We start from the raw sequence: 26,559 nt of genomic DNA, 5'->3' as shown, positions 1-26,559 counted from the left end.
AAATTATGAATAAGTAATAATTAACCTTACAGTATTATAAGCAATATTTAAGAGAAATGACACTGTTTGACGGAAGTTTGGCAACATCCCTATTTGGCCTGCTGTTTGACGTGGTGGGAGAGAAACGGGTGGAATGGGGTGAGTAGAGGCGTTAACTTTTCCAAGAACGACGACAGCGCTGAAGGGGCATAGATCCGATGGTCTGACAATAAATTGGTTTGTAACAAGTACAGCGTACACTGCATGGTAACACAATGTTAATATTTGTTACTGTGTAATGTTGTATATACATATTTTAATCGGTTATTTAAGGGGTTAGGTACAGCTTAGAGCAGTAAATTGTTTGGAAATATTCAACATTTTCTTCCTCCATTACTGTATCTTGTACAATAATGAAAACTGGTGTGTAAAACACTATCCTTCTGCTATATGAAAAAAATATTTCTACGATTTAAAAAAAAATTATTATTTTTTTTTTCAAAATTCAAAGTTCACTGTACAGTGATGAATCATTTCCCTCATAACTCAGAAACTTGTTAACTTTTTCACATTCTCTCTCTTTTATCTTATTGCTGAAACTCATGTTTACAATATCATGCTTTTTCAACTACATTCCTTAATAAACATTTTTTTTTTTGTGTTAGATATTTGACCATTTTTTAAAATGAATTTATTTTTTATCAGACAATCTATCAAAGTAGAGAAATGATTTTGCATCATATTGTAGATATGACTTGCATAAATACACACAAAAAATTTCATCACAGAATGTTGGATACTTTTTGAGTTATGAGGGAAACACTTCATCACTGCACAGTGAACTTTGAATTTTGAAAAAAATTATAAATAATTTTTTTTAAATCGTAAAAATATGTTTATCATATAGGAGAAGGACAGTGTTTTACACATACTAATTTTCATTATTGTACAAGATAGAGTAATGGAGGAAAAAAAAATGTTGAATATTTCCAAAATTTTACTCCTTTAAGCTGTACCTAACCCCTTAACAAACCTGTATAGTGGAATACGACATGAAGATAGCCTGTCACCACTACTTTTTAATCTCGTTTTAGTATAAGGATTGCTAAAAAGTTCACGTCTCTCCTTTGCCCTAAAAATGAAATAAAGAAATTTCAGTTTCTTATTATGTGAATGTTGTTGTCTTTACTGGAAAAACAAAGGATGAAATTTCACAGTAATTGGAGATTTTGAAAGATGAAGTACATAAATTAGGTCCCCATGTAAATACTGAGATAACCAAATACGTACAGTAGAACCTCTATTATCCGTGGTAATGAAGGGGATGGACTGAACGGTTGACCGAAAAAATCGGATAATCTGCACCATGAAAGATTTCGTAATTTTATCCATGGTCTTGTATTTAACTTGCTAGGTAGTGGATCAGAAGTTCACTAATTTAAGTCTGATTGTCAACTATGAGTTTTTAAGGGGCAAGGAAGCCCTTTTTAATGACTCTGTGGAAAGATAAGAATAAAGGAGGTCTCATGTTGTAGATTTACATACGTTTTTACACTTTATCCTTGTTTTTTTTTTTTATTAAATCGCGTAGTTGTAACTCCAATCTCGTATTCTGATGCGAGATGAGCCACAGTTACTCTTTCTCAAATCATTCAATTATTTCCATTTCTTTTTCGATTCTTAGCACAGCACGTTTTCTGTTAACACCCGTGGATGACATTTTATATAGAAGTTATATTATAGAACGGCAATTCGAACAGTAGACAATACTGTGTAACGATAAGGCTTGTAATAACACTCTGTAGCAAAAACATATGTAGAACTACTAATATGATGTACAAAACAGTAGGCTGCTTCATGTAAGTTATTTATTTCTGAAGAAAAAAAAAGAGCGAGAAATAGACAGTCTGATAATCTGCCAGTCGGTTAATAGAGTGATGGATAATCGGGGTTCTACTGTACATGGAAATTTCAAGGAATAATGGCAATAAGACTCTGTTGTTTTGTGATAATACTAACTTTGAATTGATTGGAGATTTTAAATATTTGGATCACAAAATCACAGATAAAAACCTAATGGAAAGGGTTATTCATAACTGATTAGCAGATATTTCCATGTTTTAAAAACAGTTATCTCTTCTAAACAAATGTTTTCATGTTTTAAAAACAGTTACCGGTATCTCTTCTAAACAAATGTTTTCATGTTTTAAAAACAGTTATCTCTTCTAAACAAATGTTTTCATGTTTTAAAAACAGTTATCTCTTCTAAACAAATGTTTTCATGTTTTAAAAACAGTTATCTCTTCTAAACAAATGTTTTCATGTTTTAAAAACAGTTATCTCTTCCAAAATACTTTCAGTATGGTAGCTGCTAAACTGCGATGTTGCAAGTCAATAATTCGACAAATGTATGGTGCAATTACAAAAGTAATAAAAGTACCATTGTATCTTTTTTTTTTTAATTTTAAGAAATGTTTTTGATCCCATTAATGAAAATGGAATATGGAGAATTAGGAAAACAGAGAAATTAGAAGGTTAAATGAAGGCCTGTTCACATGATTAGAACATATTAAGACACTGGAAAAGATTAAAAAACGGGCTCTCAAGTGTTGTCGGAAAAATTCACCATTAAAATGGGACACACTCACGGACAGGAGAACGCGAATTCGATTATGCGCACTATTCAAAACATACAGAGGTGAGCCTGCCTGGAGAGAAATAAAAAATAGGTTGCAGCCGCCAAATTACTCTTCAAGGAACGACCACTCTTATAAATTGAGGGAAAGAAGACAGAGGACGGACACTGGAAAGTTTTCTTTTCTCAATCGTACTATCAGGGACTGGAATGCTTTACCTGCAGACTTACTAAAGGCTTTACCAACAACCAAAAATGTATTTAAAAATAGGCTTCAGGACTTTACTAATAGACGGTAATTATACACAGTATTTAAAGGGTGTAAATGATATTTTGTTATTGAAGTGTTGTATCAGTGAAGAATTATGTTGTGTCAGTGAAGTGTGTTGTGTAAGTGTAACGTGTTCCTGTCAGTGAAGCTTTATAGTTTATAGTGGCAGTGCAAAGTATTTGAACAGTGAACTGTTTTTGAAGTGTTAGTGAAATCAGGATAGAATCAGTGAAATGTGTCGTAGTTCCAGTGCATTGAGTGAGTTGACAGCGAAATGAGTGTAATGTTGAAAGGTACTTGTGCAGATATGAACATATCATACTCGTGGGTTTTAGTTTGAACTTAGGTTTAAGATACAAATTAGATTTACTTTAAATGTTATTTTAAGTGATCGTGCTTTATTTAATTTAGGATGTTCCCTGTTATTATTAATATTATTATTTATTATTATAAATTGTTGTTAGTATTAATTATTAGTATTATTATTAATTATATTTTTAATTAATAAGTTTATTATTGTCATTATTGAGTGTAATTAGTTACCACTGCCACCGGGTGTATATACCCATTGCAGTGTAAATAAATACATACCGGTACATGATGTGTGGGAAACGTGCATTTATTCGAATCTTTTTCGTCCAGCCAGTATTGTGTACACAGTTCGATTTTTTGTCGTTAAATTACATATGGGAAAAAATCAAACCATATGTACACTGTTGTTTGCATGAAAATGATTCGAATAAATACCCGTTTCAAGAAATTCTCGTACCATGTGAATGGGCCCTAAGGATCCGGACGTCATAGCAGTTCTGAATAGTAACAGAATTCACTGATTGGAACACGTTTTCAGACAATGATAACTTGCTAAGGAGTTCATGGAGAGACGACCTGGGTGGTCAAAGAGCTCTTGGAAGACCGAAATTACGATGAACTGATCAAGTCAGAATGGACCTCATCATCTTAGGTGGACGTGAACACCAGATAGAGTACAGAGCGGAGTGGAGAAAAATTATGAACAAGTCCAAAATCTTCTGCAGTTTGATGCACCATGGAAATGATTTGAATTAACTTATCAGAGAAATAAATCAGAATCAGAAAGAAATTATAATTCTGCCTTTCATTGTGGAATTTAATATATCTCAAGAACGACTGAAGACAGATACCCACGAATAATTATCCAGTTGAAGATAAATGCAAACAAGACGAAGACCATAGTCATAGGAAGAAAAATAAAGTAGGTACACTTGTGAATTCTAAATGAGGCAGTAGATCAAGTGGACAGCTCAAAATACTTGGGATGTACTATAAGCAGTAACATGAGCTGCTGCCAGGAAGTCAAAAGGAGGATAGCAATGGTAAAGGGAGCTTTTAATAAAAAAAAAAAAAGAATTTTCTGCGGACCTCTGGAAAAAGAACTAAGGAAGAGGGAAGAGACTAGTGTAGTTCTTTGTGTGGAGTGTGCCACTATATGGGGCAGAAACATTACAACGAAGTGAAAAGAACCTACTGGACGCATCTGAAATGTGAATATGGAGAAGAATGGAACATCTGAAAAGGATAGACAGGATAAGAACTGAAGTTGTGCTAGAAAGAGTGGGCGAAGAAAGAATAATGCTGAAACTGATCAGGAAGAGAAAAAGAAATTGGTTGACTAAGAAAAAACTGCCTACTAAATAATGCAGAAAGGAATGGTGAACGGGAGAAAAGTTTGGGGCAGAAGAAGGTATCAAATGATAGACAACATTGAGATATATGAATCATATGATGCAGAGTCTAAGAGAATGGTGGAAAATAGAGAAGATTGGAGAATGCTGAGTTTTCAGTGAAAGACCTACCCTTTGGCAGATGACTATGAATGAATGAAATCAACCGTGAGGGAGAGGGGGGGGGGGAACTAAAAAGACTTAACAGATTCCCAGAACAACTGACAGACGAAATTGAGTTGGAGATCAAAATAGGTGACTGTATCTATAATCGTGAAAGGATATTATGATGTTGATGATGATTGTGTATTGTTCTGAAAATAGTTAACTATCGTGTACGGTAATTAGAACATATTATTTGTTTACTGTTATTGTTACAGATATACACTTCTTCAGGTGCTGTGTAGAATCCACTCACTATTGTTGTATTTCTTAATACTCGTGAAAGGATATTATGATGTTGATGATGATTGTGTATTGTTCTGAAAATAGTTAACTATCGTGTACGATAATTAGAACATTTCATTTGTGTGCTATTATTGTTACAGATATACACTTCTTCAGGTTGCTTGCCATGCTGTGTAGAATCCAGTCGCTATTGTTGTATTTCTTAATAATATGTACTTTATAATGTATTCTAAGTTATTTCTTGGTTTATATGTTCGTAGTTACGTGCAGTAGAAATGCATGAAAAAACAGAGAATAGTGAAGTAAGAAATAGACACTATCTAGTTTTTATATTGTTATACAGGATCTTCGAATTTCCTTACGTTAAAAGAGTTTAATCTTTTACAGATTTGGATACTAGTCATTTTCGTTTGTGGCAAGAAGTATAAAAGAATACCTCATAAAGTGACTTTCTGCTTAGTTATATCACAGGTATGTGAACATTATGTGAATGCTATACTCATAAAATTTTACGTTTTATTTTCATGCATAATCCTAAAAGAGTAAAATAGTGATATGTAGGAGCTAAGAATACTGCCTGAAAAGTAAATTAGAGATATTGCAGAGAGAATCTGAAACAGAAAATGTAAAAGACAGAAAGAAGATGAAGGATCTCAAAGGCTGGAACCTGTAAGGGAAGGGTGTTGATAGTGAAGTTAGCATGTGTGTAATAGAGAAATAGGTTGCAGAAAATTAATGTTATTGCTGTACACTGGGCTGCAGAGGAAATGCCAATATGAAATTATATCTGAATAATTTCAAGGAAAAATTGTTTCGGAGCCGGGTATCGATCCCGGGACCCTTCGCTTAGCGTGCGAACGCTCTACCGACTGAGCTACCCCAGGAACTATACACGACACCGTCACAATTTTTCCTTTTATATCCACACAATTCAAATGAGCTGACAAGACGCCAGAACTCAACTATGAGTGCACGCAATACTGTGTGACTTAATTTATGGCTTTCTGTTAACGTACCTCCAGTAACAAATGTATTATACAAATCTGGCTTTCAGGTAGTAGCTCCCTGTAAAGCAGGTTTGAATAATTTCAAGGGATCGATACCCGGCTCCGGAACAATTTTTCCTTGAAATTATTCAAACCTGCTTTACAGGGAGCTACTACCTGAAAGCCAGATTTGTACGAAATTATATCGTTTTCAGAAGGCTTCAGCAAACATGGTGAGGTGGAAAACTATTTCCCTGAGATTAGTTTTTAAAGACATCCAAATACGACTTTTATAACATGTTCACGTTATTATTTCATATGAATTGATTTTAAATTATTCATACACATTTATTTTACAACATTAATAAGAATACTACACGAAAATTTTATTCTTAATATTGTAGTTATAATCCCCTGGTAGAGGTGCAGAGAAGGCCTGACGGCCTTATCTCTACCAGGTTAAATAAAATACTAAGTAAAAATAGTAAAACTGCAGTTTATATGGTATTCCACAGCCTTCCTTATTATCCATGGATGCTGTCATTGTTACAATCTATATATACGGCCAGTTAAGTTTCATATTGTATTAGCAAAAAAATGTATCAAGTTTATTATAAAATATATGTTGTTGTTTTAGTTTTCTAATGCCAGGCATTTGACAATAAAGTCATTTGACCTCTTGCACTCCAATATTTTTCAAAGATATTGTCATGGTTAGTCACTGACGCACAGATTTTGAGATGTTTTGAAAATGACAAGTTGTAGCCGATTTAAGTGAACACCATATTTTAACGTTTTGGTGGCTACTTCATTCACACACAACTCCCAGAATGTCTGGAGGACCACACCTGCTGTTGGTCGACGGGTCCATTGGATCTAGCTGGGAGATCTTGTTGATCACCAGCTTTCCCTCCTTAAGCCACTGGATGACGATTTTAGTGCCATAGCAGGTCAGCACTATACTTGGTAAAGTTTATCTTGTCTCAGTGGCAATAAAACCAAGTCCCTTCAAATGAGGGTGGAGATTATTCATATTTTAACGTTTTGGTGGCTACTTCATTCACACACAACTCCCAGAATGTCTGGAGGACCACAACTGCTGTTGGTCGACGGGTCCATTGGATCTAGCTGGGAGATCTTGTTGATCACCAGCTTTCCCTCCTTAAGCCACTGGAGGACGATTTTAGTGCCATAGCAGGTCAGCACTATACTTGGTAAAGTTTATCTTGTCTCAGTGGCAATAAAACCAAGTCCCTTCAAATGAGGGTGGAGATTATTGGAGGGTTGTAAATTTTCAGGATTCCTTTCAAAATCTTGTACAGGCTACCGGAACTCAGTTTCTTGAAAGACAAGCTCAGTAACGGAACTATACAGATACGAAGAGAGATACTTTGTTACTTTATTTTGCGCTACAGAATGTATCAACTAGTCTCTTCCGCCACTGGCATCGCTTCACTCCCCCCATCGCAATAACAACACAGACAAGGTAAGACATATCTCCTTTCTCTCTCTTTTCACAGTGAGACAAGATTCATCACACAAACTTTAGGAACAGAAAAGTAGGAAGGAAAGTGAAAAGAACCCCTAGGCCTCGAATGCTCTAATACTGTCGGGGTCGAAGAAAGTAAGAGTTCAGTCAGAGAACTGGATAGGAAAGGGTAAAGAGGGAATTAGGTATTGAATAGAGGAAAATTATACCAAATTCAGTCAATAACTCATCAAGCTGACCAGTGCTAATTGATGAGCAGCCCCTCCCTTTAGTTCAGCTTGTAAAATTATGCTTACTAACAGCTGCACCATGGGAAGGTAGGGATGGGACATTGGTATTTGTCAGGTTGGTTTCTTAAAGCCTTCAATGGGAAGGATTAATGGCCCTCCCCCCCGTATTCGACAAATACAGTTTTGCAGCCTTATAAAATATATAGTATGATGTATAAGGCATGGTGTTTTCTAAAATGTATAGTTTATTGAAGACATGCACCAACAAGCTGAATGATATAATAACAGAACAACAATAATAGAATTTATATGCAATGTCTTCTGTGTATCTCTATTTCTATCGTTTGCTAAGCGAAGTCCTCATAACACGAGAATATTTCAAATTGATAGCGACTTCGACTCGGCATTTCTTTTGTAGCCCAGTGTACTAATACTATATTCTTATTTGACATTTGTAATGTTATTTCATTGTTAATTTCTAATATCACAAATAATTTAGATTAATGTTTTCTGTCATATTTCTACTTTCACATTATGCTAAGTATAAGAAGAAGGTATTTTGCAAGACTGTAAAAATCGATTTCGAGATTATAACAGAAATATGCGTTTCTAGAAATTTTGAAACAGAACAAATATTATTGGCATGCCATACATCTATCTGTGTACATCAGTTTTTCGTATGTAGACTGTAAGATGTATGTTCGTTCAATCAGAAATTCTGTAGAAACTAATATACGATTAGGAACCAAGAAGAAAATGGAGTGTTTACAGCCGAGGAAACTCTGGGGTGGCCTTCCAGATAGAGACTTTGTAAAGCCAGAGCATACCAGTGTACTGAGCTGTGTGGTTTATAATTATGATGATTAGGGCTAGGATTTTGATGACCTATAAATCATGAAAAAATGTCCTAAAAACAATGCATTTATGACCTAAAAAACGTTCAAAAATGCCCTTAAAAATGCCCTAAAAATTGATCTTACATAATTGGCTTAGTAGGAAAAGAGGTTTTGTACTATTTAATAATATTATTTAGACTAGTAATTAAATTAAATTTTACATAATTTTTTCTAAGTAGTACACTTCAATTAATTATTTTACCTGATGTAGTTTCCATGTATGATCGATTGTTCACTTCTGCTTCAGCATGTGGACGTGAGTTCAACAGTCAGCTGGTCGTTCTTGGCCCTTCATGGGCTGTAGTGCCATGGATTTACTTTACTTTTAGTTTCCATGTAGTCTACCGCAAGGCCACTCTTATCCGGAATTAGCAGGTATAGAGGAGTCTATATTGAAGGTGTAGTTGGACTGATCCATTGCATGGGTGTACTACGTTAAAGTGGAAATATTTGTTTTTCGTTTTTCTAAAACGATTAAAATATTATATAAAAAATGGGTATTAATGGACAAAATATGTAAAGAAAATATCAAAGAAAATAAACGTTATTTTATATTAATAATGGGCATTTATGGCCGAAATTAAATGAAAATGCCTAAAAAATGACCAAATAAAACAAAAGATGTTCTTATGAATTGAAACAGGCAACAAATAAAACAAAATATGCTCTTATGAGTTGAAACAGGCAAAAAATGCAAAAAAAAAAAAAGCCCTAACAATTAATATGTCTTAAAACACTCAGTTTATCACATAACATATAAATACTAAAGCAGCTATGTTTCTGGCTTACTAGAAAAAAGATGAAATTTCATCAAAATCCTAGCCCTAATGATGATGATTATCGCGTAGAAAGATCATAAGAATGTCATACCAAAATTTTGTTTATTAGTGGTTGGATATATTGTTTTAGCTCTTTAAAAGTAAAATACAAGTTATGTTCACTGATTGTATGAAATTGTCATTTTTCCAGTTAATTGGCTGTGTTGGGATTGTTCTGTGGTCATCGCTAGACCGCTCTAATGCCCTGACCATGTACCTGCAATTCTCTGTGTATGCTGTTGGTGTATACAGCTCGAGGTTGTGGACAGCATTCTTGGCCATCACACTTCTGTTTCTACAATGTCGCAGCCTTTGCTTTGTTTTAAAGCTTCAGCCATTCTTTATAGTGCTCGGCTGGGGGTAAGTTCATTAGAGAAAAGAACATAATATAGACATTTAGAATGCTTTGTTGAAATTCGGAGCTGTGACTACTTCTGGCAAGCTTGACATCCTTGGCAGAAGAAAGTTTAGTGTGGAGCAATGACTCTTGTAATTATTCTGAAGCTAATCACATAAGCCCACCATCGGTCCCTATCCTGAGCAAGATTAATCCAGTCTCTACCATCATATCCCACCTCCCTTAAATCCATTTTAATATTATCTTCCCATCTACGTCTCAGCCTCTCCAAAGGTCTTTTTCTCTCCGGCCTGCCAACTAACACTCTACATGCATTTCTGGATTTGCCGATATGTGCTACGTGCCCTGCAGAAAATAAAGTTTTATTTTCTTATTTAGGTGTGTAATATTTAATTTAATTGTCTTGTTTTTGCGAATGACAACTGAAGAAAATAAAGTACTAACAGGAATATCATTGATATTGTCGGACCATCGGATCTGTGCCCCTTCAGCGCTGTCGTCGTTCTTGGAAAAGTTAACGCCTGTACTCACTCCATTCCACCCGCTTTCCTCCCACCACGTTAAACAGCAGGCCATGAACCTTGCAGAATAGGGATGTTGCCAAACTTCCGTCAAACGGTGTCATAAATAACTGGTCCTCCATGCTACAATATCATTTCTTTCAATCAAAATACATCTTGTATTTCTACAATTTTTAAACCTAAATCGCATGTCTCGAATTACTTTCCGTAGCGTTTCTCTCCAACCTTGGAAATTATTGCTTCTCTTGCAACCTTCAGTAATTTCTTCAATGTCGGAACTTCTTTCTGCACAGTATAAAATTCTTGTAGGCCTATCTTTCTTCTTAAAATATACATCAGTTCATATCATCTACAAGAATTAAAGATTCCCTTGGTCTGTTCTTCCCTGGTGATTCTAACTTTTCATCTCCTGCACAGACTCTCTCCAGATTTTCTTTATTAGGCGCTCTAACCTGCCTATATAAATTACATAACATATTGTATTAGTATTAGGTAAGTAAGTAATTTTAATACGTAATCAATTGAAATAAAATTAAGCTTCACCAGTGATCGCAGCTGCTCTTTTCGTTGCCTTATTTATAGGAAAGAGATATTGGCCTGTTTGTTTCCCTTAATCGCAAAATGCTATTATGTACTTGCTTAATAATATTTCTTTCACCACCCCATGCTACAGTGTTCATGTTGAGTTGACAACACTGGACTGCAAGTGCAAATAAACTGTCCTGCAAGAAGACCCAAAATTGTCAATAGTGGGGGAGAGAGATGGGAATGCAGGGAGAGAAATGAATTACCGAGGCTGAGAAGGAATTAGGGTTCAGTTCGCATATCTTACGGGGGCACAGATCCGATGGTCCGACAATAGCATAATAAATCACTGAATAATGCATCATATTCCTGCCACTAATTTTTTACACTGCTAACAGTTTGTGGATGAATAAATGAAAGAAATAATGAAACATCTGTAATAAATTACAGAAGGACAATATTATTGTTAATGTAGAATGATGCACATACAAACATAAATTAAGAAAAAAAAGAAAGAAACCTGTTAATAGATACTCAAAATAGTCAGAACAGAGTATGTATCATAGATCCCAAGTCTTGAATGTACATATAAAGGATGAAAATGTGAAGTACCATCTCACCTGAAGTAAGTGCTTAATGACAAATATATATATGAAATATAAAGCATGATGACATTTTCAATCTGGATCTTGATCCCTGTATGTGCCATAAAAGAGGAATATATTCTTATATTCTCCTGTGTTATCAGTATTATATCTGCAGTGCTTGGGAAAAGTGACGTAAGTCAGTTTTCACAAAAAACTTTTTTGATAATTTATTGACAACTTACACTGGTTTATGTCGATTTGATTTTTTTCTGTATGAATTATTGTAATGGGAGGAATACCTATGTACTTTTTTCCAAGCGAACAGATGTTCCATAAGTTGTCAATAAATTATTATCAAAAAAGGTTTGTGGAAACTGACTGTGTCACTTTTCCCGAGCGCTACAGATATTGTGTTCCCATTGGCAGCATAATCTTGATCATTGAACCAAATTTCACTGATTAGGATTATGATTATCCGTTACTTCAGCACTAAACTAATTTCACAGCACGTGTCAAGACTTAAATAATCTATGTCGAAAATAATAAGGTATATGATTCTAGACAAGAAATTAATTTTAGGGTGATTTTATTTATGTGTAATTATGTTATTTTGTAAGAGAGACTCGAATATTTTAGTTAATTTATATCAACTTAATTAATCTTGGGCTTCCTGTTTACATTGTTGAAGCTGTACACAAATTCTGGGGACTAATTTATGACCAAGTTACATTAACTCTTTTGTTGTTATACTGTCTGTTCACAGAGGTCCTTTGGTGTTAGTAACAGTACTTATACTGTCAATAGAACCATTCTCCATGACAATAGAGAAGAGGAACCCAAATTTTCAGTATGGGGAAGTGCAGGCAGCGATTGCAGTTTTCATTCTTGTTCTTTGTTTCATTGGTGAGTCTTCAATTAGTGCTTGATATAATTTGTATGGAGAGGTTAAGGTTTGGAAATGTTACATTTTTATAAATGCCCATGTTGTATCTCAGGCAATATGCTCTCACTCCAGAAATGGAATTATTTATCATCACAAAAGAAAGAGAACCAGGAAGATCGTAAAGATCAAAACAGAAGGCGTTACATACACCACGCATATAAGTCTTACTTACCTACTTACTTATTGGTTTTTAAGGAACCCGGAGGTTCATTGCCGCCCTCACATAAGCCACCCATTGATCCCTATCCTGAACAAGATTAAACCAGTCTCTACCATCATATCCCACCTCCCTCAAATCCATTTTAATATTATCTTCCCATCTACGTCTCGGCCTCCCCAAAGGTCTTTTTCCCGCTGGCCTTCCAACTAACACTCTATATGCATTTCTGGATTCGCCCATATGTGCTACATGCCCTGCCCATCTCATATGTTTGGATTTAACATTTCCTAATTATGTCAGGTGAAGAATACAATGTATGCAGCTCTGCGTTATGTAACTTTCTCCATTCTCCTGTAACTTCATCCTTCTTAGCCCCAAATATTTTCCTAAGAACCTTATTCTCAAACACCCTTAATCTCTGTTCCTCTCGCAAAGCAAGAGTCCAAGTTTCACAACCATACGGAACAACTGGTAATATAACTGTTTTATAAATTCTAACTTTCAGATTTTTTGATAAAAGCTTCTCAACCGAATAATAACAGGCATTTCCCATATTTATTCTGTGTTTAATTTCCTCCCGAGTGTCATTTATATTAGTTACTGTTGCTCCAAGATATTTGAATTTCTCCACCTCTTCGAAAGATAAATCTCCAATTTTTACACATATAAGTCTATACTGTTAAAATCAAAATGTATTTGGGACTTTAAAATGCGTATTTCATTGAAAATTGGAAATTACTATTTGTTGTTTTTGAGCATTACACTTTCTCCACATGGTAGTATCGAGAAGGTTTTCCCTTTTCCTCTTCTTTCTTGTCATCATCCATTATCTGTCACCCATCAGACGTCATCATTATCATCATCATTGTCATCACTTTTGTCATCATCATTTACTCCTTAAACATTCCTCTCCTTTTGTAGATTTATGAACGAGCTTAATCCTTATGATTTTCCTTCATTTTAAATTATTGTCTTTTTTTAAATACAGTAGTGGTGTAGCATGATATACAAACACTGGGTGTCTGTTTGCAATATAGAATGCCACACAGCATATGTACTATCTAGATCGGGAGAAGCTTCTTGTACGGATGACATCGTAGTGACAGGACAACAAAACAGATAACTAAATATTACAGCTGATGAAGTGAGGGGATCGAGGAGTCCATACATTACTGATAAAATTTATTGCTCAAAGTCTTGATTTATTGCTTTCAAGGACGCATTGGCTATGTGAGTTCTGGCAGAATCTTGTTAAAATTACGCAATTACCCTCCCTCTCAGTTAAAATTCTAAATAAATTATATAGTGAAATGATTAAATTAATTTTTTTCAGAAAAACGATTTTGCACTGAGGTATAAATCCGTTACTATCAAATGCATTTTACATGTAACAATTAAAATGATTCACATATGTCGAAATAAACATGTACAGTATATTTATACTCAATACGTGCCTTCGTGCATTACTATATTTTCAGCTGTACTATCATTTGAAAGTGCGTCACTGTCACAAGGTACATTTTAATAAAAGTTACCTGCAGGTTGCTAGACTTCGTTATATTGCTATTCCACTGTAGTTTGCAGACTTAGATAAATTAATGGTAAATATGTTCCATTTCAGTGACAATTGGATGTTTGGTTCTTCATCAGCGGTATCAGCGGAGATATGCACGGTATCTGCTTTTAGTGCAGGACGTCAGTACCAGAGAAATCGCCAGTGATGTGGAAACTGATGATGCTAGTCCGAAAGAAGTTCACACTACCAGCATTGTTAACGGATGTGGTCCACCCCAAGGTAGAGGAAATAAAAGCATTTACAATGAAATACATAAGCGCAAACACTAACATAAACGCAAGAAAAGTTTGTATTTAACACGTTAGGTAGTGGATCAGAAGTTCACTAATTTAGTCTGGTTGTCAACGACGGATTTTTAAGGGAAAGTAAATTCCTTGTAATGGCTGTCTGTTGAAAGATAGGAATAGTGGAGGTCTCGTGTTGTAGATTTACATATTTTCTACACTCTAATCTCGTATTCTGATGCGAAATGAGCCACTGCTTCTCTTTCCCCAAACCACTGAATTATTTAGGTTTTCACTTTGTTTTTTCGGTACTTAGCACAACATTTGTTTTGACACTCGTAGAAGAATTTTTATGTAGAAGTTATACAGTACGACAAGTTGAACAGTAGACCATACTGTGTAAGGGTGAAGGCTTGTAATAATACTCTAGAAAAATGACTTGCTAATACAATGTATAGTACTTCATATATTTGTACAGTAAAAAAAAAAAAGTGAGAGAAAGGCAGACGGATAATCCAACAATTGATTAATAGGGTGAGGGATAATCGGGGTTCTGTATTGCCTTTTGTCAAGACATATATTGGACTCTAGATCAGAAAAATGAAAGAAAAACATTGTGGGACATGGTTTATTATTATTATTGTATCTCCATTGGGGGGGGGGGAGCACTATTTTACATATGTATGCTAGGGCTATAGTTTTACACAAAAAATAGGCCTAAGCATAAAAACAAATTGAAAAGAAAAATAAATTAGCTTACACAATGTAAACAAAACATAAACAATCCGTAATTTAAACATTGCGATTGCAAATCAAACATCAGGCATCAATTTGAGACATACAGAAAACAGTTACAATACATAAACATAACATTTCTTGTAGCCGTTCTCTATAACACAATTATGCAACTTTCCGTAACACACATCATAAATTAATACACAATAGTCACACAAACACAAACTATAATTAAGACATTGCGACGACATCAAGCATCCCAGAACTATGACTCACATCACAACAAATCAAGCATCCTCTACAACATATACACTTCAACATAATAGCCATACTTTTAAAAGTTACAAATTTGGCTCCAAAAAGAATAAATAGGACACTGTTACTAAATACTGTTATTTTCTACAAGGTCTTAAATACATCTGTAATAAATCTGTGAAATTCCTTTATGCAACATTGCTTCAGAAAAACTTTTGTTAACGGTGGTGAGAAAGTTGTATCGCACATGCTAAGATGGGTTTCTAGCCGGTATCTCTTGCGTTCTTGTAGTGGGCACTCAAATAACAGGTAGTCGACTGTTTGTGTGGGGTGTTCACAGGGACATGAAGAGCTGTTTGGGTTGTCAATTTTGAAACGTTCAAATATGAATTAAATTTTCTGTGTCCAGTCATGAATTGCGTGGATATGTAAGATGGTTCATAATTCTTTAACAGTGGGAAATATAGCGATTTTGTGATTTGGCCATTTGTACTGTTTAACCACATTGCATTCCAGTCATTTAACATGTCCACCTTCATTTGCATTTTTACATAAGAGAGGGGAGAGTATGTGTGTTCTGTTTCCGATTTCGCGGCCGTCTTGGCTAGATGATCTGCTCTTTCGTGTTCCCTACATGACCACGTACCCAATCGAAACATACATGTTGCTTAGATAGTAACAAAGTGGGACATGGTTTCTTCAAGTAATTTGGTGTCTCTCGTCATTATAATTACACTGATGATCCATATCATAATTGTTCTGAAAAGAACCACATATTTTATATATTTGATGTCTTTAGTCTCGTAATGTTTACATTTGCATGAACAGCAGGAAGCAGTACCCCCATTCGTCGTCCCGCAACGCAACAGCAAGTAGTGGACATTGAGGAAATTGTATCAGACAGAGGTCGATCTTTTCGAAGTTTAAATGAGGAAGTAGGAGCCTCCAATCCTGGAGACATCTGTCCAGCTAGATTTGGATGTCCGTCTGCTCAGCGAGACCAGTGCCACAGTGTTGTGAAGCGCTATCACATCCAGGAGGCCCTGGAGGAGGAACAGGACAGTGAGGAGGATCGCCAGACTCTCCGGCATATGGTGCTGCTCATCCTGCTAGCGTGCTCCATGTTTGTGGTATGTATGTTGTTAGTCTAGACGTGTTCTGTATGGATATGCTGGGCTCCTTCATGAGCATAAGCATTTTACGAAGGAGCACGTGCCTCACAAATTCAACTAACTCTACCAATATAACTAGAATAACTATCCAACTCTGCTGCGATCTCAGAAGCAAATGGCCGAGTAAGCCGATGCGATGCATTTTAGCCAACCCATATCAAATATAGAACTTGATAATTAGGGAGCAGATTTTTATGTGCTAAAAAATTTAAATATATTTATTTTTTATGTGCTAAAAAGTACAAAAATATTTGCTAAAAATAAATTTTTTTTTTTTAAATATGACAAAAATACCTTACTTAGCTTGGAAAAAAAAAAAATTACTAGTTACTCACCAACCACACTTGAGTGCTAGTAGTTGGCCTAGAATTACGGTGAACAGCAAAGGTCATCACCAAATTCTCCATCACAAATGCATGCCCATTATCTCTGAACAACGACTTATACTGTGAAAACGATCTTTCCACATCATAGGACGCCAGACGTGCATATTTAAAAAGAGGAATGTCACAAACACAAACACCGTCAGTTTCACCCACAGGCACACCCTCCAATACTTGAGCAACTTTACACATTTTTTTATATCCACTGTTTTTCCAAACACATTCTGGAATTTGTCCCTTAGTACTTGTACTTCTGAACCTGGTAGCGAGTCTAGTTTAATTTCCACGGCACGCACCTCCCTGTTTCAGACAACAGGTTTTTGGATGTTTCGAGTTTTTTTTTATGGTGTCACACAAAAAGCTTAGATTTGCTAATAGGAAAGCCAAATCGTTTTTTAAATAACCATCTTTCAGTATATCTTGAAGGATATTGATTGATGAAGCCCGATAACAGGGATCACAACAAGACATTTTGCCTTATTTGATGGACATGATTAAGATGGGAGAGATTTGTTTAAATTAAATAATGTTCATTCCTGAGCTCTTATCTGTTATGTTTCACAAACAAAGCGTGGAATGAAATCATCTTCAGCAATAATAAACATTCCTAATTATGTGTTGCAAGATCTCTCCTCCTTGTCTATGTTAATTTATTCTCTAATAATAACATTGATATGCTGCCTAGCAGTTCTCAGAACTTGAGGCGATACTATAAAAAAAATGGATGACGGATACACCACACAGCGCTTAGAAACACGAAGCAACCAAGAATTCTTAAAAAGTAACGTACTTCTGAGTGACATAATTGATTTAGTTTTAAAATGTTTAAAAGTTCTTGTAAAAAATTATTTAAGTAAAAAAAACTCCAAGATTTATGTGTCTATAACAGATTTCCTGAAAATATGTATTTACATAATTTTTTGTGAAAATATGTGGTTTTATGTGAAATAAAATTCGGGTTTTAAACTTGAAACTTCATGTTCGGAATTTTTAACTTTGTTAATTGTGTTTTATCACACACAAAAATAATATTTAATTATATAGAAATCCGCTCCTTATTGATAATCAATATTACGATATGTATATCAATCATGTGATATTCATTATCATTATATGACATCGAATTGAGCAGACAATAATTGATAAAAAATAATCGATCGACATGTTTTGAGTATTTAAAAAGTGCCTTTAATGTGCGGAAAAAAAAAAAATATATATTTTTATATAGCTTTTTGCTTGAAAAATAGCATTTTACTATTAAATATAATTTTTCTCGTGATTTTGCAATTGGATAGAAAATTTGCATTTTTCGCACATTCAATTCTGCTAGAAAATCATGCTAAATTATCTTACAGATGAAGAAAAATATTTCTACCCCACAATTAAAAAATTCGCGGATTTCTCAAATGCGAAATTTTCAGGTCCTTGCTTATTAGTAATTTGTGCACTGTCGTGTTTCAGGGAATAGCACTTTCCATATGGACGCTGGTGATGGAGGAGATGTCCGGTATCTATGTGGAACTGGCATTTTTGGATGCAAGTCTGAACTTTGGGCAGGCTCTGATGGTGTTTGCCGTGTTTGGGCTGGACCCCAAGTGTGTGATGCAGCCACTTGTCAAGTGGTGGCGGTACTTATTGTACGGAGCTGCTGAGGTGAAGCTTCCTTCATGGGACGAACTGGGTTTTGAGACCAAGCACGTTTGTGACCAGTTTGCAACCCATCATCTGGAAAAATGTCGCCACGATATTTCCACTAGCAGGAGGTTAGTATCACATTTATTTTGTTTCTTATTCTTTCACCTCCTCTTCTTCAACTCTTAAGATAGGTGCTCACTTCACTGTTGCCATACCTACTGATTTAGCAGGAGATTTCCTGTTTTTCCATTGAATCTACTGCTCTACTGATTTTTTTTGTCAAAAGTCCGAATTTCTCCTGCCTTTTTGGCAAGCTGCAGTCACCTAGTTCTACGCCCGGATTTTCAATTCATTTGTTTAGTACACATATAATTATTATGTCACCATGTCTTATTTTTGCATCTTATACACATGTCAAACAATGTTTTCATTTGTCTCCCTGCTCCTAACTCGTTAGCGTCGCCACAATGATGCTTGCAAGAAGCCAGGTGTCACTTCTCGGTTGGAGTCTAGCGGCAGATTATATCAGCACACAGCACACTGCAGATAAAGACCATGTTTTATACACTTGGCTCAGAGTTATGTCCCTCTCCAATCCACTCGATAGTCTAAACATAATTAAAAAATGGTATTAGAGAACGAATATTTGAAACCTTACCACGAAAGGGTGCACACTCTCCTCCAAACATACACACTCAGGTATATAATCTTCATGTAACATAAGCATGTGATATAAGTTATTTCATTATTGTTTTGGGAACAGAGGAAAAACGAAACTTATTCAGTAGTGAAATTTGTTTCCGATTGTGTGCACGAGAAACAGTGAGAAAGTGAAGTGTAGGTAATTGTGTTACATATCGTGCACAGTGATCTTTTAAAATGAGTGAAAGTGTCCCAGCAAGAAAGAAAAGTAAATACTCCCAGAATATATAAATCAGAGTGGGAAAATGATGAACAGTTTAAAGGGTAGTTATGCAAAAGCAAGAAAAGGGATAATTTTTTGTCTGTTACAGTTGCAGCTAATGCAGTACTGTATTTAATATCACCTTTAAAATAAATCTTGTTCTATCGAAAATCGTTTGTGAATATACGAAAAACTCCTGATTAATACATTTTAATGCGAAACATTGTCAATAAGACATTGCTATGTAAAAACAAAATAACATACATATATTTTGATGTACCGAAGTACATATGATATTTCCATGCAGATATTCTGCGTCATCACATGATGAAAGAGTGATGGAACGGAGAAAAATTCTCTCCGGCGTCGGGATTTGAACCCGAGTCTTCAGCTCTACATGCTGATGCTTTATCCACTAAGCCACGCCGGATACAATCCCGACGCCGTTTAGAATCGTCTCAGATTAAGCTCCATCTCTTGGGTTCCCTCTAGTGGCCGCCCTCTGCACTACGTCATAGATGTCTATGAATGCAGGACCGAAGTCCATACATGTGTTGAGGTGCACTCAGATGAGTGACTGTTTGGCCGGGATCCGACGGTATGGGTGCCGTCTTAAATCACAAAGTGATTTATTAAGCATATCATATATATATTTTGATGTACCGAAGTACATATGATATTTCCATGCAGATATTCTGCGTCATCACATGATGAAAGAGTGATGGAACGGAGAAAAATTCTCTCCGGCGCCGGGATTTGAACCCGGGTCTTCAGCTCTACGTGCTGATGCTTTATCCACTAAGCCACGCTGGATACAATCCCGACGCCGTTTAGAATCGTCTCAGATTAAGCTCCATCTCTTGGGTTCCCTCTAGTGGCCGCCCTCTGCACTACGTCATAGATGTCTATGAACGCAGGACCGAAGTCCATACATGTGTTGAGGTGCACTCAGATGAGTGACTGTTTGGCCGGGATCCGACGGTATGGGCGCCGTCTTAAATCACAAAGTGATTTATTAAGCATATCATATATATATTTTGATGTACCGAAGTACATATGATATTTCTATGCAGATATTCTGCGTCATCACATGATGAAAGAGTGATGGAACGGAGAAAAATTCTCTCCGGCGCCGGGATTTGAACCCGGGTCTTCAGCTCTACGTGCATACTCTGAGTAGAGATGACAGTAATTAGGCCTATATTTAGCAAAATTGTTCCATTTCATTGGTTAGGGATGTGCTATATAGTAATACAACATATCATCTTTCTTATAGTACACTGTTTTGTAATTAATAATATAATACAAAGAAGAAATTCATGTTTATTAATCTACTGTAATCTCCTGTTTTTTCTATGATTTTCTCCTGATTTTCGTGAGTAGGTCGTGGCAACACTGGCTCACTTACATGAACGAATTCGTTTGGTGCATTCTGATTTTATTATAGTATCGCTCACTTGTCTGCATTTCCGAATTGATCATCTAATAGTGTCGTTATTTACCACTAAAGCGAGCGTATTATTTCCTTGTAGTGTCCTGGACTAAACCTGGAAATGAAATGAATAGCTCTGAGGAGCATGTATTTTTAATTGCGTTAGCTTTGGAAGAAGATTTAACAAAATAAGCTTTGCGTCTTCCATTTCATTTATGCCTTAAATATTACTGCGATTAGAGGCCTTGCAATCGATATAATATCATGGCTGTTTTTGTTTCGATCTTAATCCCTATGGAAATCTGTGTAGACTTCTCTGGCCAGAATTCTGGATGGAATGCAGTCATGCAGACAGAAATGATGCTTATTTTAAAATATAGCAAAGAATAAAAATCCAAACATGCTGAATAAATCCATTCTGGTAAGGGAGCACCTAGTCTACATTTAGCCTTCTTATTCTGTCACTGTTCAGTTTAAATTATAATATATTCTATTCTCACTTGTAAGGAAACATTATAGCATTACTAACAATATAGCAAAACTACTTTCTTCGAGGACCAATCACTTGTAAATCACATAGTAATTAAATTTAAAAAATTCAAGAACGATTTTCAAGGTACATTTATTTAAAAAAAATATAATTACTTGGCTTTCCATAACAAAATTTCGTACAACAGTCTTATTTACTAAATTAAATTTAATGTCTCTTGTCAATCATAGATTACTTGCTGAGCAACTTTTATTGTATAAAATATTCAACGGTCTACTGGATAATAGCGAAATACTGGGTGTTCAGTTCAAAGTGTGTCATGGTTCACTGTATGCCGTCATGTGGCTAGCCGATGAGCCTAGAGAATTCAATCTTCCTACACATCTGCAAAGGCGTATTGCCTATGTGCCAGAGAAGTTGCCTGGCAAGTACGGCATTCATTCTGAAGAGTACGTACCGATACGTACGGTAACGCCGGTAGTGGCAGGAATGTGAACTGTTTGGAAACACGTACTGAGGTGAGTTTTTTCTTACTGTCGGGATATGGGAAGAGGGTTAAGACGATTACTTACGTATTTGTTGACATTAACTTGGACGGTCAACATGGACACGGAGCATTTGATTTGTGTTGCGGAATGTTGTCGTACGCAACCGATGATAACAAATACCCTGCGTACGACTTGCCCACGCAAAACACAGTTCGAAAAAGGTTATGGTAGCACACAGACCAGACAGACCGCCATCTGTTGCTACGACGTTCAAGTTACCATACACGTTCTCAAGTTCAGGTTGAACGCCTTGAATAATAGGCAACTTCTCTGGCATAAAAGCTGAAACTCGCTTCAAATCGCTGACTCACAACAGTGACGTCATGACACACTTTGAAATGAACACCCAGTATTGTCACAAATCCAGCTTAACTTTCGAACATCAAATTTAAGAAATCGCCAGTTATTTAAAAAAAACACTTAATCACATAAAATTCAAAGAATTATGTAAAATATGAGAGCTAATATGGGAGCTCTTCTTCTTAACTTCTGATTGAGTTTTTGGCTGATATCTATTGTCAAGCAGTACATCTCACTTGACGATATGTGTCAGAGGAAGAACAATTGTTGCATACATCTGAAGTCTGATTAATGAACTGTCCATATTCAATGATGTATGCAATTGAGGGGGAAAGGAACTGGTCATCCTAACCTATTATCTCCTGACTTAGTTGCCTCATGAGTGATGCCTTATTGGTGTCACTTTAGAGGTTCCAACCAGTCTTCGGACTGTTGACTGAACATTTCTTCTAATGACCTTCCAGTTGGGGTCCTCAAGCCCATTTGGAATCTGTCGTTCCAATATAGACGAAAGATTGTGCCTTCTGCTGCTTTGATAGATCCAGTTTAACACAGGAGAGGAGATGTTCTTCGTTCATTCGTTTTTGATTGTCATAAAGTGAACAGAGGTCGTAGTTTAAGATGCCAATTTTGTTTCAGACATGGCCAGTTTTTAATCAGAATAGTGTTACAGCTTTTTATCTTGGTTTACTACAATTAAATTTCCAATTTTGTTGAATATCTTCCCATATTTTGCCCTGGATATTTTGTTTGCAATTGTTTTCTTATTTTTGTGCTGCCTTTTTCTTAAGGATTCTTTTTAATTCATGTTTATTGTAAGTTTTGAGTTTACTTATGGATAGCACATATTCTTTGTATACAAACTCCGATTACGATTGTGTAAGAGGAACTACCCCTTTATACGGGGTGGTTTTAGACAAAAATAGTAACTTCTCTCCTATCTAACAGATTTTTAAGAAAAACTGTACGGAAGTTACAGATAGGATATTAGAAAAATGTAATGAATGATAGAATCGAAGTATACATTTTCAAAGATTTTCATTATGGTCACCATGCCTAATCTGTTTTTATTTGAAGATGGAGACTGAAGTATTATAGAGAGACTTTCTTGGGCTCGAAGCTAGTGGATTGGCTGATGGAAGTTGGACTAGCCAGAGATCGAATTCAAGCAACCCAGTATGCATACCATCTACTAGAAGGTCGAGTGATACGCCATGTTGAAAATCTGCACCATTTTCATGACAGGGCCATGCTGTATACTTTCATGGCTCCAGAAGAGGCTCATTAACCATTCTGAAATCTAGAATTTTCAGACTGTCATTTGCAATGTATTATACACAAGGATTGTAGCATATACATATTTATTCTATTTATGTGCATACAAGATGATTCCCGAGATCTACATATTATTGCATATAGACAATATTATCGTACATTTGCTCAGAAGTATTATGTTGTCATTATTAATTCTATGTAAAAAGTGTTTTATATTGACTTGTTCCAGTATGTCATAAAGGTTAGTTCATACCTGTGTGACTTAATATCTCATCGTGTACACACAGTTTGTCACATTAAAGAAAAGGAACTCTATTCATATCTTTGCTAGAGGATGACTGAAATGACATAGGCCTATTGTCCAGCCGAATATAGTTTGACTGGAAAGAGCTCCAGTTATTGTTAAAAAAAAGAGAACTAGGTACGGTGTTATAATAATTAATCTGAAACACGATAGCTGTCAAAATGAACCTATCTTCAAAATTTCCTGCATTGAAACAGGTTGTCCTTTCTTTTTAAATAAACTAAACGTTCTAGAACATATATGATAAATGCAGATGAGTGTTAGGTGTGTGTTATTTTTTAATATTTTATATCACGCTAGAATATTGTGGTGAGCATGATCTTAAAAGATTGTTGAGGTTGCCTACACTACTAATCTAGTGCGCTGATGACTACTTTTAAGCAAGAGGATGGTCTTGTGTGGTTTTATGTAAATTAACGAATATTGTTCAGTTTTCCTGTAAATAATTATACATGAGAGTTCCTTAAGTGTGATAAAAAGACTGATTTATAACACAAAATATAACATGTATGTACAAAACAACATGTAAATGATATATATAGGATAAAGTAATTTAGAAGTACACAAAAATAATGCAGAAATGCGAAAGATGTTTTTGTAAGCAACAAAAATTGGATTTTATTTTATGTAAGTAATCTCTGAGATTGCAGGGACGCTTGAGATGGGCAGGGCATGTAGCACGTATGGGCGAATCCAGAAATGCATATAGAGTGTTAGTTGGGAGGCTGGAGAGAAAAAGACCTTTAGGGAGGCCGAGACGTAGATGGGAAGATAATATTAAAATGAATTTGAGGGAGATGGGATATGATGATAGAGAATGTATTAATCTTGCTCAGGATAGGGACCAATGGCGGGCTTATGTGAGGGCGGCAATGAACCTCCGGGTTCTTTAAAAGCCAGTAAGTAAGTAAGTAATCTCTGAGGTTGCAATGTGTTGTTTTTAATCAGTTTTTAAATGAATACTTATTACTGAATGTAATTAAAAGTTTTACTTTTAGTTTACCTCTTGTACTATGCAGTTAGTAATGTGGTGATATACATATTTGAAAGGTAAATTTTATTTTCATTAAGAGGAGGCAGAGGTGAAATTTTCAAACAAAACTGAAGAAAAAATGAAAATCTGGTTTTTTCCATTTTTATTATCTTTATTTTCATATTCCAATGTTAGTTTTTGATTTTACTATATTATGCCCATAATAAACTAATACTTATCATTATTTATATACCTTCTCTGAACATATAAATAAAAATAAATATTGAAAATTTCTTACAATATGGTGCATGGAGCATTTTATATCAAACGATATAAAGTTTTATAAAATTATTAATATTTACAGAACTATTGTACTTAGAAAGTTGAAACTTGGTATGTCCATTACTAATAACATACTTAGTATCCATGATCAATTTCAAACAAATCGGATACATTTTGTGGATTTTGAAATATTCACCTCTGCCTCCCCTTAAAGATCCGAATAAAGGAATTAAATATCACTATATTGTATAAGGTAATGTGCACGTTGATTTCCTTAGTGTCGGTATCTTTCATGTATCAGGAATTAAAATTTATGGTAATCTGAAGCTGAATTCAGAATAAGCTCCCTTATATATTAGAAAAAGAAAACTTTGTGTACGTCTGTATATCAAACTATTTCTGTGAACACATAAAGACATCATATCCAAAGCATCGGAGACATAGAATTTCAGAGATATGTGGTTTTCTACCCAATTTTCAAAAGTTCAAGCCACAGAAAGTAAAACTCTTGCTGCATACATCAGTCATTCGATCATACAAATACATAAATTGGAAAAATCATATTAAAGAAATTACCCCTAAACTAAATTCAGCATGTTTTGCTATTACATCTATGCAAGAGATAGTAAATATCAATACCTTAAAAACAATATACTTTGCATACTTCCACTTGGTAATGAGTTTTGGAATAATATTCTGAGAAAATTCCACAGATAGTAACAGTATATTCCTACTACAAATAAGAGTAATTAGAATAATAATGGGTGCCAAATCCAGGGAATTGTGTAGGACCATTTAAAAAAAGAAACTACAAATAATGCCCATAGCTTGTCAGTATATTTTTTCATTAATAATCTGCCTTGTATGTAATTGTGAAAACTTTGTAACTAATTCAACAGTTCATCGCATAAATACACGTCAAAAATGACTTCCATGCTCCATCGGCAAGTCTGTTGTGCTGTTAAAAAGGAGTGCGTGGATATAAAAAATGAAACTCAAAACATAAGATTATTTAGGGGCAAATTAAAGAAATATTGATCGGTACCTAATTTCTCACACCTTCTATTCTGTAAGTGAATTCATGACATTCAACAATGCTTCATGAATATTTCTGTGTTGTGTTAAGTATTGATACTAAAACTTTGTGTTGTGTTGAGTTGTAAAACTCTTCAACTAGACTGTGACTATAATTAAGACTTTATAGTACTATTAAGATTTTTTTTTTTCGTTTGACTTGTTCCATATTCTAGCTGTGAAGCAATGTACGAATACCATGGAATGTAAATAAATACAATACAGTTCATTGCTCCTCAGGTATATATATATATATATATATATATATATATATATATATATATATATATATATATAATTGTGTAAGTGGGCACAACTGATTTTAATAAGTGCCTATCGTGAAATTTTTGTAAATTTTTACATACTATTTTGTTATGAGCATAATATAAATGACAATCCCTACAGGAATAATCATTACAGCAAACAAACGGACAGAGCCAAAGACGAGATGGAAAGATTTGCTGTAAGACTGGAACATGCCTGAAGCC

The 26,559-nt window shown here is 35.1% G+C and overlaps 1 protein-coding gene and 1 non-coding gene across 4 annotated transcripts in view; one reads left to right on the top strand and one right to left on the bottom strand.

Annotated features, from left to right (window-relative positions):
• The window catches only part of anchor (integral membrane protein GPR155 homolog anchor), a 45,364-nt gene extending 21,399 nt beyond the window's left edge, over positions 1 to 23,965 (top strand). The window contains exons 8-14 of one of the 3 annotated variants that reach the window (XM_069822375.1): positions 5,384 to 5,467; positions 9,567 to 9,775; positions 12,170 to 12,309; positions 14,131 to 14,304; positions 16,128 to 16,429; positions 18,316 to 18,617; positions 23,241 to 23,965. In XM_069822375.1, the coding sequence (XP_069678476.1) occupies positions 5,384 to 5,467; positions 9,567 to 9,775; positions 12,170 to 12,309; positions 14,131 to 14,304; positions 16,128 to 16,429; positions 18,316 to 18,617; positions 23,241 to 23,451 (1,422 nt within the window). In that variant the 3' untranslated portion in view covers positions 23,452 to 23,965. The remainder of the gene's footprint in view (positions 1 to 5,383; positions 5,468 to 9,566; positions 9,776 to 12,169; positions 12,310 to 14,130; positions 14,305 to 16,127; positions 16,430 to 18,315; positions 18,618 to 23,240) is intronic. The other 2 variants (XM_069822374.1, XM_069822372.1) reach the window with 2 other exon arrangements.
• TRNAY-GUA (transfer RNA tyrosine (anticodon GUA)) lies at positions 19,752 to 19,823 on the bottom strand. The gene has a single exon. It is a non-coding gene; the product is annotated as a tRNA-Tyr (tRNA).
• Positions 23,966 to 26,559: the final 2,594 nt, after the last annotated feature.

Source organism: Periplaneta americana, chromosome 3 (assembly GCF_040183065.1).
Source record: "Periplaneta americana isolate PAMFEO1 chromosome 3, P.americana_PAMFEO1_priV1, whole genome shotgun sequence".
Lineage (NCBI taxonomy): Eukaryota > Metazoa > Arthropoda > Insecta > Blattodea > Blattidae > Periplaneta > Periplaneta americana.
The sequence above is the reverse complement of the archived record's forward strand: the minus strand, read 5'-3'. Positions and strand labels throughout refer to the sequence as shown.